The 15,031-nt window shown below is 32.1% G+C and overlaps 1 protein-coding gene across 12 annotated transcripts in view; it reads right to left on the bottom strand.

Annotated features, from left to right (window-relative positions):
- Window positions 1–15,031, bottom strand: part of EYA4 (EYA transcriptional coactivator and phosphatase 4) — a 251,405-nt gene that overhangs the window by 114,713 nt on the left and 121,661 nt on the right. For 11 of the 12 annotated variants that reach the window (XM_033103195.1, XM_033103191.1, XM_033103193.1 and 8 more), the window contains one exon: window positions 3,285–3,334. In XM_033103195.1, the coding sequence (XP_032959086.1) occupies window positions 3,285–3,334 (50 nt within the window). Of the gene's footprint in view, window positions 1–3,284; window positions 3,335–13,632; window positions 13,867–15,031 lie in introns of those variants that run through there. The other variant, XM_033103200.1, reaches the window with a different exon arrangement.

The raw sequence follows: 15,031 nt of genomic DNA, 5'->3' as shown, positions 1-15,031 counted from the left end.
CTATTAAAAATCAACATAAAATATTTTAGTTTATGTTTTAAGATGGTCTATCTAGTAACAGACAATTTTAGGGTATGGTAAAGGATGAGAAAAATGTAAATTTTCACTTCTTCATGTACCGGTTTCATGATTAACATTAGTTTTAGGAACAAAGGCCAATCATACTATATTCTGGACATGGTAAACAACACAGAGTAAAGTAAGAAAAAAAAAGAGAAATGTCAATTTTTTTCTATGATACATGTGCTAGTCCTTTCCATGTGACATCAAATTCAACACAGTTTATGAACCTGAGAAAATTCTGTCCCTAATGTCTGACATTTACTTTACATACATACGATGTTTCTCAGAAAACATTTCTACCTGACTCACATTGTATGGGTTTGTAAATTCTCTTTTTCCCAACCTACGAGTCACATCTGCAGCCCAAACGTTTCTTTCCAGAAGAGGAATTAAGGCCAAGCAAGACAAAGAATTTGCTGATACACATATGTCACTCCAAGAATTTTCCTGACAAATTCTCCACACCCAATTTAATTACTTCCCTACTGTGAAAACACTTGCCATCTGCATTTATTCTAATCTTTTCATATCCAAAACCAACACACCATAAAGTTAGCGAAATAAATGAATGACATTAGCTTTAGGTTCCACGTGAGGCAGCATTTTATAGGCAGTGGTCTCCAGCTCACATACGTTTTATGCTGATACAGTATTTCATTTGGAGCTCAGTTATTTACTCTAGATTTGTTTAGAATAGAATTATCTAGCCCGGGGCTTTTAGTGTGACTCTCTCTCTCTCTCTCTCTCTCTCTCTCTCTCTCTCTCTCTCACTCTCTCTCTTTTTCTCTCTCTCTCTCTCTCTTTCTCTCTCTACCTCTCTCTCTCTCTCATGCATACACACATATGTGTGGGGGAGAAAAGGGGAATATATAAATATTTGCGGTTCTTAATGAGCAAAAAATAATGTAGCCATGTATGTATATGCTAAAGTAATGCTGCCTCATGTCTGTAATAAAGGCATTTAAAATAGGTTATAAAAACTAAATCTCAATAAATGCATATAATAAATACTGTTTTTTTGGCATTCCTTGATTCATTGATTATTCAGTAAGTTATTGTATGCTTTTTGTGCAGAATGTTCTTTAGCGTATTTTTATTCTCTTCTTAGTATTCCATCATTGCATGAACTAAGTGCTAGTTTTGGCACTCCAATATCTAATACCTGTGAATAAACAGAGAATTCAGGAATAGCCACATCTTTATGTCACCAGTACTATTAGGGTGTGAAGACTGACCTTTGCACTGGAAGTTAGAAGATGAGACCAGCCACTATCAAAATGTTTGGGTAATCTTGAACGGATAAATGATTCTAGGTCATTGTAAAAGCCTTTCCCTCTTGAATATTAATAAGTAAGGATTTTGTTTATTTGTTTGTTTGTTTTTGATATTATGAAGCCTTAGAGTCCTTAGAAATCGACTTGTCTAATTTTATCTGTTTTATTACAGAGTAGGAAACTTTTAGAAGCAGCTAATCCACAGTAACCAAACGATGGTTTCCAGGATGTCAAGCTACTTTTCATTTAATATATACCATATATTATATAATATAATATAATATATTGATAGATTAATATAACATGGTTATTGATATGGTTATTTCAAATAGTCTTTTTAAAATAACCATTATTTGCCTTAAATATAAAATTGTACTTTGAAGGCCACATAAACTGGGATTTGCTAGATAAAAAGAATGATCTAATTCTATGTTTAAATACACTGAGCCCTGACCTTTCTCTGTTTCTTCTCTGACTTATTGATATCAATTGAAAACACAGTCAGTTTGGTGGCTTTCTCCTTCTTTAAAATTTATATAAGCATAATACTGTCCAAAAATCCTGAGTGGCCTGACGGGTGAAACATTTTAAAACTCATGATAAATATAATATTAAAAACAAGGATGATGATATTGTTCTGTTTTTTTTACTAACCCCAAAGACCAGCTGTTTCAAAAAATATTATCTAATTTCTTAAATAACAAGCCATAGGTAGGTCACTCACAGAGGTCAGTGAAATAATTAGGAAGGAAATGCCCGTAAGAAATAGAGGTTGGGCTTTTCCTTCTCTCCATGCATCCTGGAATTACTCTGCTTTGTAGGAAAAAATGTAATGATTTATCCATTTTCTAATGCACCAATAAGCTAAAACTATTTGGATCTATTTTGATACCTAATTATAAAGAAAAAAGACCAAACTGTCAAAAATTTTATAGCATATTATATACTCTCGATGACCCGAAAGAAAAGACCATATACAATCATTTTAATATCATATGTATAGGAATTACTTATAGAAATATCATGCTGCACAAAACAAAGGAAGAGTTACTTAAACAGTAAATGGACTGAACAATATATACTTGCTGTCCAAAAAGCATATATAGCAGTCATTCACATTTTGCCTAGATCTATATTGTTTCATCATACCAAGAAAATCACAACATACATCATATGCTGGAACAAGTGGGATTAAAGAAACGAAGATCCATCTCACCCTTAAATACATATTTTTTAATGCAGTAGGTTAAGGTATATCACTCATATTGAATTAAGGATATGTGTTTATTATGGTACTGGTATTTACAATACTTTCACTTATCCATTTAAAAATTGAGGCCCTGGATTTTGAAATGAAAATGTATAGGCCTGAGAAGAATCTGTTGGGCATCTGTTCCAACCACAAACAACTAAAAATTCCTGTATGTTGCAGCCTGACCACTTTAATTTATCATTTCTACAGGCTCCAAAGAACCAAAAAGAGAATGTCAAGTTTCATTTTGATTTTTCCAACTTGATATCATTTGTAAAATCTAGCAATGTTTGACTGAAAAGAAAAATAAATATTATAGTATTTTATTTGGTAAACATAGATTTGAAAGGTATTCAGTTTGTGGCAAAATTTCAGATGTGACTACATGATAAGAAGAGATTAGTAAAAAAAATTAAGGTGAATGTAAAATAATGAATGCTAAGGAAAGATGTTTCCAAGTATTTCTAGCGATGTTTCTACTATTATTCTTTAAAGCTGATTTCTAATCATTATCCTTTTTTATAAACATTGTGATTAATGGCACCTTAGCCAGGATGATATACAATTTCCATACACGTAAGTTTTTTAAAAAAACTCAATGTTTCAAATCACAGTTGCATCTGGAATATAACATCTTATTAGTTCTCCAAAATTGCAATTTTTCTTAGAGAGTCTTGGCTTCTATTTTACTGTACCTGGAATTCGGAGGTTCTGAAACATCTGATTCTGTGCACGTTTTCTTTACCTGTAAGAAAAGAGTACTAGTTATTCTCATAGGAAAATACAACTTCCTCATTCAGGTTCACACACTTGTTAAACTTAACGTGGGTACAGCTTTGCTCACCATGATCTCTATAAAGTACTCCCCACATTTTACAGCGGCAGCATGCAGTACTAAATAGTGTATTTCATTATTTTCTCATGAACAGCTGCCAAAGGTACTTCCCTAGACTCCATTAGTATATAAAATGTTCAAGCTAAAATAGCTTGGGACTAGCTTAACTAAGAACAAAGAAACCAAAGAACCAGGTTTCCCACTTAGCAACTAGAAAGCCATACTGTTCTCAATCCACTAAGAAATGTTTTTCCAATCGATGCTGCTTCTTTGTCGTACTAAAGCACACAATAATAAACACCAGGGTCTGGGGGCAAAGCACAGTGTTAGCTCAAACATTCATATATTAATTTTCATTTTCTCAATCCAGTGGCTGTATGTTTTATATATTTCTCAGCATATTAATTAAGTTTCGGCATTGCTCACAGACTTCTCACATATATTTGCAGTATGTTTTGCAGACCATATTTCAACTTCGTGGTTTTTAACCCACAAAAGGGAAAGAATGAAAATAACTTTTACTTCGAGAACATGCTATCCATTTCTGGACAATAGAGTGTAATACATTCTCTAAAATAAGGTGAAGTGCAAATCCATTGCCTTTCACAATTTAACCGCAAGCACAGATACTTATGTTTGATTATTATGGTCTTAATTGAGTAGACTCAATTTCAAAAATCCCTTGTTAATATGAATCCCTTGTCATGAAAGGGGAGCATTAAATACATATTTCCAAGTCCACTGTCATATACTCTGGGCATTTATATTGCCACGGTCTATTTATGCAACCTACAGAATATAAGACGTTTTAAATTCTAATAAGCAGCTTGGAAGTGAAAAATAAGTCTACTGCTTATACATCATGGGTGTGAACTGCAATGCAAGTGGCATCACTTAAGAGTAAGTTGTGAATGTCAAAGATACAGCATTGTCTTTCCAGCAATGTAATTCTTTCCTCCTCTGACTCACAAGAAAAAACACACACAAAAAACCCCACACTTTCAAAAATCTACATCTTTTGCTATCGATTCTAAGCCCAAACATTTTTATAATGTGGGAAACCAATTGTTTGATTAATTGTACTCTCTTTTACCTCCTGTGTATACATTTATAGAATAAGAAAATAATAGTGATCAGAAAAGAGAGTATCATCCTATTCTATTTGTAACATTTTCTGTGCCGTTAACGTGGAACTCAGCACCACGAACTGGAAGGGTGAAGAAATGTTTCCAAGAGTAATAGTTAAAAATAAAAAAGAAAAGAAAAAAAAAACTTTTCTTCTAATGTCAACATAAAATTCACTACAAAACCCACAAAAGTCTTATGTTCATTAAAATGTGTCCAAGTAAAACAAAAACCAAAAGGGAAGGGTACCAGAAAGAAACCTTTCTTTCCCACCGGTTCTTCCCTGTGATTCACAACCAGAACATACATGAATTGCCCAATGAATATGTAGAAATCACCTCACAGTAAATGTCACTTTCCTCCAGACTATGATAACTTGACTTTGGGACTGACGGAAGGAGCTCCAGACCACACAGGCAATCTACATATACGTGTCTAACACCAAGCAAGAGTCAGAACCAGACACACTTACTATGGCTCAAAAAACAAGACCTATGGCTATGCAAAGCATCGTTCTCTAAACAATTACTAGAAAGTTCTGATTATTCTTTCTTTTCCCTCAAAGTGGTAATTGCAATGGCAGAGAACACTCTACCGATTACTTACTACTCAGTACCCACAGAGCCCCGGATTTATAGCTTATAACTATAGGATAAAAGATTGAAGAAGACATAGATATTCTTTTGAATATTGTTAGAACTGTGCATTATTCAAAGTGATTCTTTTTAGGGGTTTCATTCATTTGTTCATTGTCAAATGAGGGAAGAATAACATTTAGGATATCATGACTACTATAGGAGAGGTCTACAAGGGTTGTGGGTGTTCAGATGACAATCTACCCCAGCCAGAGGAAGATGGGGAAAGCAACAAAGGAATTGGCTTCTGAACCAAGTATTAAAGGATACAGGCCTTAAAGACTGACTTTGGAGAAAGTCAAGTATTTCAACATCATGGGGTTTGCCGTAGGAACCATATTAAGCCCTTATAAATGGTAAAGAATTTGGAATATAATTTTTGTCCAATGAAGATCATTTCAGGGTTTTAAGAAACAGACTGAGTAGAGATGATATAGAAGATAATGTGGAAGGAGGACCAGGTAAGGGATGAAAAACAGATAATAGCCTAATGCAACAGGAGAGCAAGTATAAGTTCCATAAAAGGAGAAATGGCATTGATTTTGTGTGTCACTACATCCCTAGACTTAGGTCGATGCTTCCTTCTATGGTCCGAATGTTTATGCTCCCACCCCCAGAATTCATCTGTTGAAATTCTAACCCCCAAAGATGAGGAAGTGGGGCCTTTGGGAGGTGCTTAGGTCATGAAAGGGGAGTCTTTACGAATAGGATCAATGCTCTCAGAAAAGAGACCCCACAGAGCTCCCTAGCATTTGTACCAGAACACAGCAAGAAGGCACTGGCTATGCACCAGAAAGCAGGCTCCCACCGGACACCACCATGCTGGTGTCTTGACCTTGGACTTTCCAGCCTCCAGAACTATGAGAAGTAAATTTCTGCTGTTTATAACCTACCCAGTCTGTGGTATTTTGTGAAGCAGTCCAAACAGCTAAGGTACTAGTTTACTAAGTGAATCATTCAGTCCATTGGTGAGAGATGGTAAAGGCCTGATTTAAGACAGGAGCCATGAGGAAAGAGTTGAGAGGATGTTTTTGATAGATATTTCTGACACAGAATTGATAGAATATTGTTATTGATTGAGGCAAAGTATAAAGTAGAATATGACCTGAACTTTTAATCTGTCCTTGGAAAGAAATTTTAGTAAAACCAAAGAGCAAAAACAATGTTAACTTATGTTTTTAAAATACCTCAAAATTCTACCTTATTTCTGAATTGATGGAGAAAAGTTAAATTAATCATTAAGAAAGTTATATGTTTATAGTGTCTTGAACACGAAATTAGAAGCCAAATGGAAAGTTTTACTAAATTTGAACACACCCTTCCATTTGAGGGATCAAAAACACTTCATTAAATGGTGACTGCTGAAACATATATGCTATTGAAAAAAGAATATTATTGCAAAATATATAAAACCTTCCATCTTCAATGACTACCAATTCAGGTTTGAATTTGTTTTGAATAAAGTTGAAACAAGCAGGCCAAAAAATGAGGCAGAATTTCATGCCCACAATTTAAAACCAAATCCTAGTTTTTGTAAGACACACAAGGAGGTGAGGAAAAAATATGCCAAGAGGGAAAAGATGAATCGTATTAAATACATTTAATTGGCTGAACTAATGTGAATTTTAACCCTCTTTAATGTTATGAAAGTACATGCCACATCAAAGCAAGATGAAAAAGAATGAAAAGTTAAAATATCTTAAGAAAAGCATTAGTATCAATAAACATAAAAATATCAAAAAACTGAATTTTTTGAGTAAATGAATTAATGAATAATACCTAAAATTTTTGAGTGTTTCTTATATGCCAGGCACCATGTTTAGGCAGATACTATTTTTTCCCCCAATTCACAGATGACAATATTGAGAACCAGAAAGAATAATCTATAAGCAAGTTGTGCATAAACTTCAAATCCAGATTTATGAGAGCATGTTAACCAGTATATGTGAAGAACCAGAATTCATAAACATATAAACTGAAATGTTTAAAATGAAGATTAAAATGTCTTAATACTTAAAAGTTCAATTTTTATTACATCATAATAATAATCACTGCCATTTATTAAGCAATTATTCTTTTCCACTCACTGTACTGGAATATATATATATATATATATATATATATATATATATAATCTCATTCATCTATGAAGACAGATATGATGGATGAAATTTACAAATGAGAAAACTGAGGCTCAAAGAAAACTAAGGTTAAACAACTTGTCCAATGTCCCACAGCTGGCATTACTAGGGATAGAATTAGAACTGAAAGGCTATACACCAAGCCTTTCTTTCTCTCCTATGCTAGGAGTTGCTTTTATAAGGTTGTGTTGAAACTAATATTCCATGGAACACTTTCTAAAGAACCTACTACTTATTTCTTATAGCAACCATTAAATGAATATTTTAAATTGGACTATTGAAGTAACCAGGTTTTACCACTAGTAACATTTAAAGTCCATATAAGTGAAGTGAAATGGAGTTTTGAAGAAAATATCCAAATACTTCTAGCATCCACCACCACTACCAACAGCCTAACGACTGCAAAAAATGTGGAAAAAACAAATTCTGTTTTTTGTTGCCATTTTACATCCAAAATAGCAGGATCCACTCATTCAGCAAGGCTTTACTGAATGACTTTGGTCTACTAGGGACCATTTCAGGCATGGAGATGAACTAGACCTGAGCAGTCCAACAAAATAGCCACTAGCCACAAGTGGCTCTTAGACATTGTAATGTGGCTGAACTGAGATGTGCTATAAGTGCAAAAGGCACATGGGATGTCCAAGACTTAGTATGAAAAAGAATGTAAAATATCTCAATATTTTTATATTGAGAAAGGAAATGATATGTTAGATCTGCCGGGTCAAATAAAATAAATTCCCCTGCTTCTTTTTAGTTTTCTAACTCAGCAACTAGAAAGTTTAAAATACATACTCGTGTGTGGCTGGCACTGTATTTCTGTTCAATAGCACTAACCTGGACCAACAAAAACCTGCCTGCATGCACCATGCATTCTTAATGGAGGAGACATATGATAAATAAGTAACAGGTAAACAAAGAATATACTGTTAGCAGTACTACATGCCAGGGAAAAACAACGCAGAATAAAAGGGTAGAGAAGATTGGTCAGTATTATTACATCAGTTAGACAATTATAAAAAATTCTCCATATTTCACAATACCATTCATTCTTCAAGTTATTTAAGCTGTATGTACATGAGTAACAGAAACTGTACTTTTTAAATAAATTATAAAGAAATGTAGGATTTGGTATTGAGAATAATGAATACTATCAATGGAAAATATATGTAGAAAATATAATCTCTAGAATGTTTTGCATTGACTATCATATTCAAGCATAAAAATAACCTTAATACTTCAAATTTTCTAACCATAAGGTGCTTTGAGCAGCTTATGATCTTTTGTAGGAATTAACTTCTATAAGAATTAAAAACATAATTAACTCATAAAAAAATCTGCAAAAAAGAATGCTTCTTTTATCTTATCCTCCATCTTTTTAAAAAGCTGGAATCAATTATCCCAATTATTTTCTCCTTAATTTTGCTGTGTATAAATCCTGAACCATTAACGAAAATTTAAAAAATGTAAAGGATTGAATAATGAAAGAAGATATTTTACAAAGAACTTTTTTGTAACTCTTTATTTTGTTTTGAAATGAGCTTTAACGATTAAGTCTTACAACGTACTCAATGATAATAAAAGATCAATTCTTCAACAGTAATTCAAAGATAAAATTTGAGAAATGAAAGTTTGCTAATATAATGAATAACTTGTTATACATATTTTATGGAGGTATTTAAGAAAAATCTTTATTTCTTCACTGAACTGTGTAGAAAATATAATGTAAATTAGATCTGAATGCATTATTGTTTAAGGAAAGCAATGTATAAAAACACAGATGTGAAAATAAATTTTTTTCTAATGCAAATTATATTGTAGATTATTGCACGCAAACTCTGTAAATACAGAAAGTTTCACAGGATTATTGTCAACAATTTATATTTGTCAGCTTTAGTTGTAATTCAAATGTGAATACTCTAAAATGTGAATCTGAATAAACAATATTTATACAAATACTGTAGCATATCAATGCCTAACTTTGTATTAACGTACAGTTAGATTAAATGATTGTAAATAGTTGCTTCATAAAACAGAACCGGTTACCTTTAGGTTTTGATTTAGTGAAAATCAGAGACTTCTTGAAATATCAATTGCTATATGACATTTTTCATATTTTCTAGTACTTAGAAGTTGGTCATATTTGACTTTAAAATTACAAAATGGAATTCAAAGTATTTTCTTATAATTATTCCAGGTTTATTCTAGCAATATAAATTATGCTCTCATTTAATGTATCTTAATTAGATGACCCTTTTTAACATATTTAATTTTGTTCAATTAGTTGTACCAGCTGATAGAGGTTGATGGGCTTCCCCATATCATCCTGTTCTCCAGTCAGTAGCATTAAATCAATATGAATTAAAATATCTCTTCTTCTATTTTACTTCAGAATGCATGCAGTAACACAGTTAAGAAAATATAAAAGTACGTATATAAATTAACTTAAAAATAGAGTCAAAATAATAATAGTTGGAATATTCAACAAAACATTCAATTTTCAAAACAGAGGCTTTTGCCAAAAAGTATTCTAATGTTTATTTACTTAGAATAGTGACAAAAATATATGTTCATTTTCTAAATTTACAAGTTAATACCACTCTAGAACTTAGCAAAGGATATACACTTTAATGAGATAACCTATGATTATTTGTGCAGCCAAATAAATCTAATTTATGTTGAGAAGAGCAGCACAGAATGGCTATGCTGCTAGTCCCAAACATACAAATTTAGGGGGACACTATCTAAACTGGTTTCAACTAAAACATCTCTCTCAGCAAGACCTGTTTCACATTTTTTGAATATGTTACAATTCAGCTCTTGACTCCTAAAAACACAAAGCACAAAAAAAAAAAAAAAAAAAAAAAAAAAAAAAATCTTTGGAACACAAAGGTTTTCACAGAGTTTTAAAAACATAGCTTCGTTTTAATATGCCCATACAAATTTGAGAGGCTTTTCAAAAAAAATAAAATGCTATTTTGCCAAATGATGGTCAAAAAACTAAAGTCTTAGAGACAGACTTTGTAAAAAAATCTAATTACTAAATAACCTAAAAGTATTTTTATAAAGTGTCATTCTTCCTTAGAAACAAAATTTCTACAGCTCAAAAATTCATAAGGATTTGTAAAATCCTTTTCAAGGAGTTAGGACAATTTCTGTACTCCTCCCTTCTCTTATTATATCCCTTTTTGACCTCTTTATCATTGCTTAACCAAGTTTCTCCCCCACTGCCCCACACCAAGTATCAATTTCCAAAAGCCCAAGCTACCACTTATTTATTATAAAGGAGAGAGAATGCTACAGGATAACTGAAAGTCTGTATCTACTTCAGTTCAAAGAAAAAGAAAAATTTGCATAACCCTTCTTTAACTGTCATATATAAAGTACAAAGATAAAATTGAATACTCTGTTTTTAACTGCAAGAGTAACAAAATAAACACACACTGTGACTAGAAGGGCAGAGGGTTAATAAATAAAAATCCACCACCAAAAACATAAAGTAGTAATTATTCTCCCCCTCTAGTATTGGGCTGTCATGGGCAAGATCTTACTTAATTTCTGGCCTTTAATGCAGAGGCCCTCCAGGATCCAGATTTGGGAGAGGAAGGTTATACAAAATTACACACTGGGGAAAAATTATGTTTTAAATGTAAAAAAGCCTATAGGCTATAACTCTTCATCAACTACAACTGTCACAACAGCGTGCACATTATTTGAAAGTTCATTGCAAGGTTCGATATATGTAAAAATCAACTTATAACAATGACTCAGGAAAACAAAGCATAATTATTTATGGACAGCATAGACCTATTAAATCAAATGTCAAACCATATAAGCTTTTAAAATTCTGAAGCATATTTTCTCCTTAATTATGCCATAGTTCTTTGTCACCTGCCATAAACTCCACATATACTATATGAAATATTCAGGAAATTTTCAAACTGTTTCTAATGGTATGTTTTTTCATTATTATCCAAAAGGGACTGTATCAAAGGTAACACAGTACTTAAAATGCCACAAAAGGAACCATAAGATGCCTTAACATATCATGTTACAGTTCATATGAATGTTCCCCACACCCTCCAGGTTTGGAAACGAGACTGCAGTGTTCAGCTTCGTTCAACTCTGTTCAAATACGAATTGTTTTCTCACAAATGTGCACTACGAGCATCTAAGAGACATTTACCCATATTATCTTTGTCTCCTTTATACTTTTTGTTTACATGTTTCTTTGCAGTCTTGGCTGTCATAAGACAGATTGTAGTATTAAAACAACAAAAAACCAAAATGGAATATTCAATTCTAAACTAAGACCTCGTACTTAATGAGTATAATTATAATTTGGTAGAATCCACTGCAATTAAATTCAAATTGCTAATTCTACTGTCCATTTTCTCACTGAACCAGGAAAGAATAATTCCACCAGTGTTAAACATCAAAATCTTTAGCTTTAGAGTTCCCTCCATTCCAGTGAAAATTTATGAACTTATACAAATAATGCTTTAAAAATAATCTTAAGAATAGACCCTATTCCTCTAAATAGAGAAATTTTGCTAATGTTTTTGGCAACGTCTTCTATATCTTTCTGGTGTTTTTTTTTCCCCCCTTTTTAGCTATTGGAATGCTTTGGCCACAAGGTTAAGAAAAACTTCCCCATTTATCATGACCTGCCAAACACAATAGGCCTCCAGACAACACAGCCCTCTACCACTTAACAAATTCAGCTCATCTTAGTCCTGAAACTTCAAAAGAATTTGGCCACAGGCATAGATTAGCTATCATTTGTTTCAAAGCATAAATATCAATCATTGTGTAACATACTCTAGTACACCTAATATCATGTCTATCAAGTATAATTGATAACTAACCTTTTCAATTTAAACAATAAATAATGTAGAGATAGCATAGAGATAGTTTGGTTTATTGACATATAATTGTTGAATTTATGTGTAATAATTTTAGTAAAAGTTTCTGTTAAAATTTCCCTTAGGCTTGATTAGATAGATAGATAGATAGATAGATAGATAGATAGATAGATAGATAGATAGACAGAAAAAATATATATAAATATATACACACACACACACAAACACACACACAGAGGGCGCCAAAAAATGTATACACATACAATACATGCTCATAGTGGTTAGCATCAGTGTAATTTTAACACAGCATTTTCCTTTCTTAAAATATGTATACATTTTTTTTGGCACCGTGTGTGTATGCGTTTGTGTATGAGTGTGTGTGTATATAAGTAGAAACATATTTTCAACAAATGTATAAAAACTTTCCTAATGTTACCAAAGGTATCACAATTACTCTTAAGTAAAATTGAGGAATTCTTTAACTTTAAAAAATTGATGGATAGAATGTAAACAATAAAATGTTAAAGACAATTTTAAATTGAACAGCATATATCAGCATATATCTACAAATTAATCTGAAGATTAATGCTTATATGATGCAAATACTGCTAGCACAGCATGTGGATAGAAGAAGTATATAAAGACATCTATATTTTTAAATTTTATAAATTTTAAATCCTTGATCTTCCATTAAAATAGCTTTTATGAAAAGAAAATCCTGGGGTGTTGGCATCAAATTTTTTTTTTTGTTCTGCTTTTAAAATTATATACAAAAAGAAAAATGTATTTGTTGTATGCTGCCTTTTAGTCTGATATTTTTATAGTATTTTAGCAACATTTTTGAGTTTGAAATATTCTAAAGTAGTTTTATATTAAATCCATCTTGCATAGCCATTGTTATAACAAGCTTATAAATCACCTTTCCTCGTGTTTTAATTCTAAAATGAAATTCTTCTTTAGCAGAGTTAATAAAACACAGATTGTGACATTATAACACACTAAAAACACACATTATGAGATTTCTGTTTGAATAGATTTGCAATCAAACAGAAGTAACATTTTGAATCACCTACAAGCTAAGAGCATAAGACAAAACAGCTCCATGTAAAGCATATTTCACACATACAAATACGTGGTAAGAAGAAATAGTCCCATTAGCTGCAAGTTCAAGTAAAAACTACCCAAATTATTACAAGCATCTTTAAGTGCAGAAATTGGTTTCTTAGATGGAAGTGAAATTTAGTCAGATAATTTCATAATTTTTGTGGTTGTAAATATTTTTCTATCATAAAGAATGAAGTACCCTCTGCAGTCTCAGTGTAAAATGGATCCACACAGTGGTTAAACACAAGGGTTAAAAAGTAAAGGAATTATAGATTAGGTTTATCTGTAGTGAAGGTCCCATTCTAGATAAACCTAATAAATAATTGAGATATACTTACGATTTTTTCCTCTTTGACCTCAATTAAAAAGGCTTTCTGAGAGCGGGTTTTAAGGACAATTTATCCTGGTTTCCTTAATACACACTTATGAAGTCATCTGGCTTTTGTATTTTCTTTAACAGCTGCATTACCTTCAAAATTGGCTTGCACTATTTCCCCAAAGCAAAATGTGAGACTGACCCTGGACACACACACAACCACCTTCCTTCTGACGGTGGCTAAGAGCTCTAAAAGTAAGATCATACAATTTCAAAAATTCTAACGAGTAATTTAGAAAGAACTAGGAGAAGAAAAAAAAATCAAAGTAGAGATAGAAAAAACAAAACAAAACACTGGCCTTTCTCCCTCTCCCTTTCTCTCTCGCTTTCCCTCCCATCCTCCCGCCCTCCCTCCTTTTCTTCCTCTCCCTAACAAGTTATAACATGAAGCATTATATGGTTATTGGTATTTGCTTTTGTTGACATTTTTGGTAAGTAATATTTTAGTAGCTTAAGAAACGTTTGGCAAAAAAAAGAAAGACACAAAAAACAATATAAGGTAGTGTAACATCATTATTCAATTACACAAGATTCAGAAAACAGTAACTGGAACTAAGAAAAGGAGCAGGAAACTGGATAGCGCTGACTGATGCTCAGTAGACCCTAGAAACCAAACTGGAAAACTTATTGGCTGTGATATTTCATCCTCCCTTTCTTTAAACAGGTTCCCTAAACAATCTAACTCTGGCAGTAAATCAGTTTTTCACAGACACTTAGAATTAGAGGTTATTTTCTCCTCCTGAATTGTTTTTCTCACAAGAATAACGTTATAGTACCAACAGAGCAAAGCTTTCCTCAGTTGTCTTGAATGAGAGAAATCTTTAAGACACTGCAATTATGGTGACAATTCACCCACATCTTAGTTCCTTGCAGCAAAACAGCAATTCATACTCTTTCCTCATGATATTCAAAGATACAAAAATGTATTTAAACAATTTAAAGCATAGTTACCAAAGGCTTCCATATCAAGATTTTAAATCAAAGCACACACTCAAATGTACATCCAAATGAAGGTAAAACCAACTAGAAACAAGATTTTTTTTAAAGAAGTTAAAATTAAACTTGATCTTACTATCTTAGTTTTAGAAAAAAAGATAATAAAATTCTATAAACAGAGAGAAATATTTCTTCTCTTAAAAATATAAAATACATATCATAGAGATGATTACATTTGAAATCTAGTGAAAAACCCCAAATTCACACAACATTTTACAACAGAAACTATCCAGAAAATAAAAAAAAGCCTTTCATTTAAATAGCTGGTATTAATTTTTAAAGACCTGCAGCATGCACTATATGGGAAAACTACTCAATGTCAACTATTAAGGTTTTCTAATGAAACGCAATCTATTAATTATCAA

This window comes from Rhinolophus ferrumequinum, chromosome 3 (assembly GCF_004115265.2).
Source record: "Rhinolophus ferrumequinum isolate MPI-CBG mRhiFer1 chromosome 3, mRhiFer1_v1.p, whole genome shotgun sequence".
In the NCBI taxonomy this organism is placed as follows: Eukaryota; Metazoa; Chordata; class Mammalia; order Chiroptera; family Rhinolophidae; genus Rhinolophus; species Rhinolophus ferrumequinum.
Note: the sequence above shows the minus strand (reverse complement) of the source record. Positions and strands in the feature narration are given on the sequence as shown.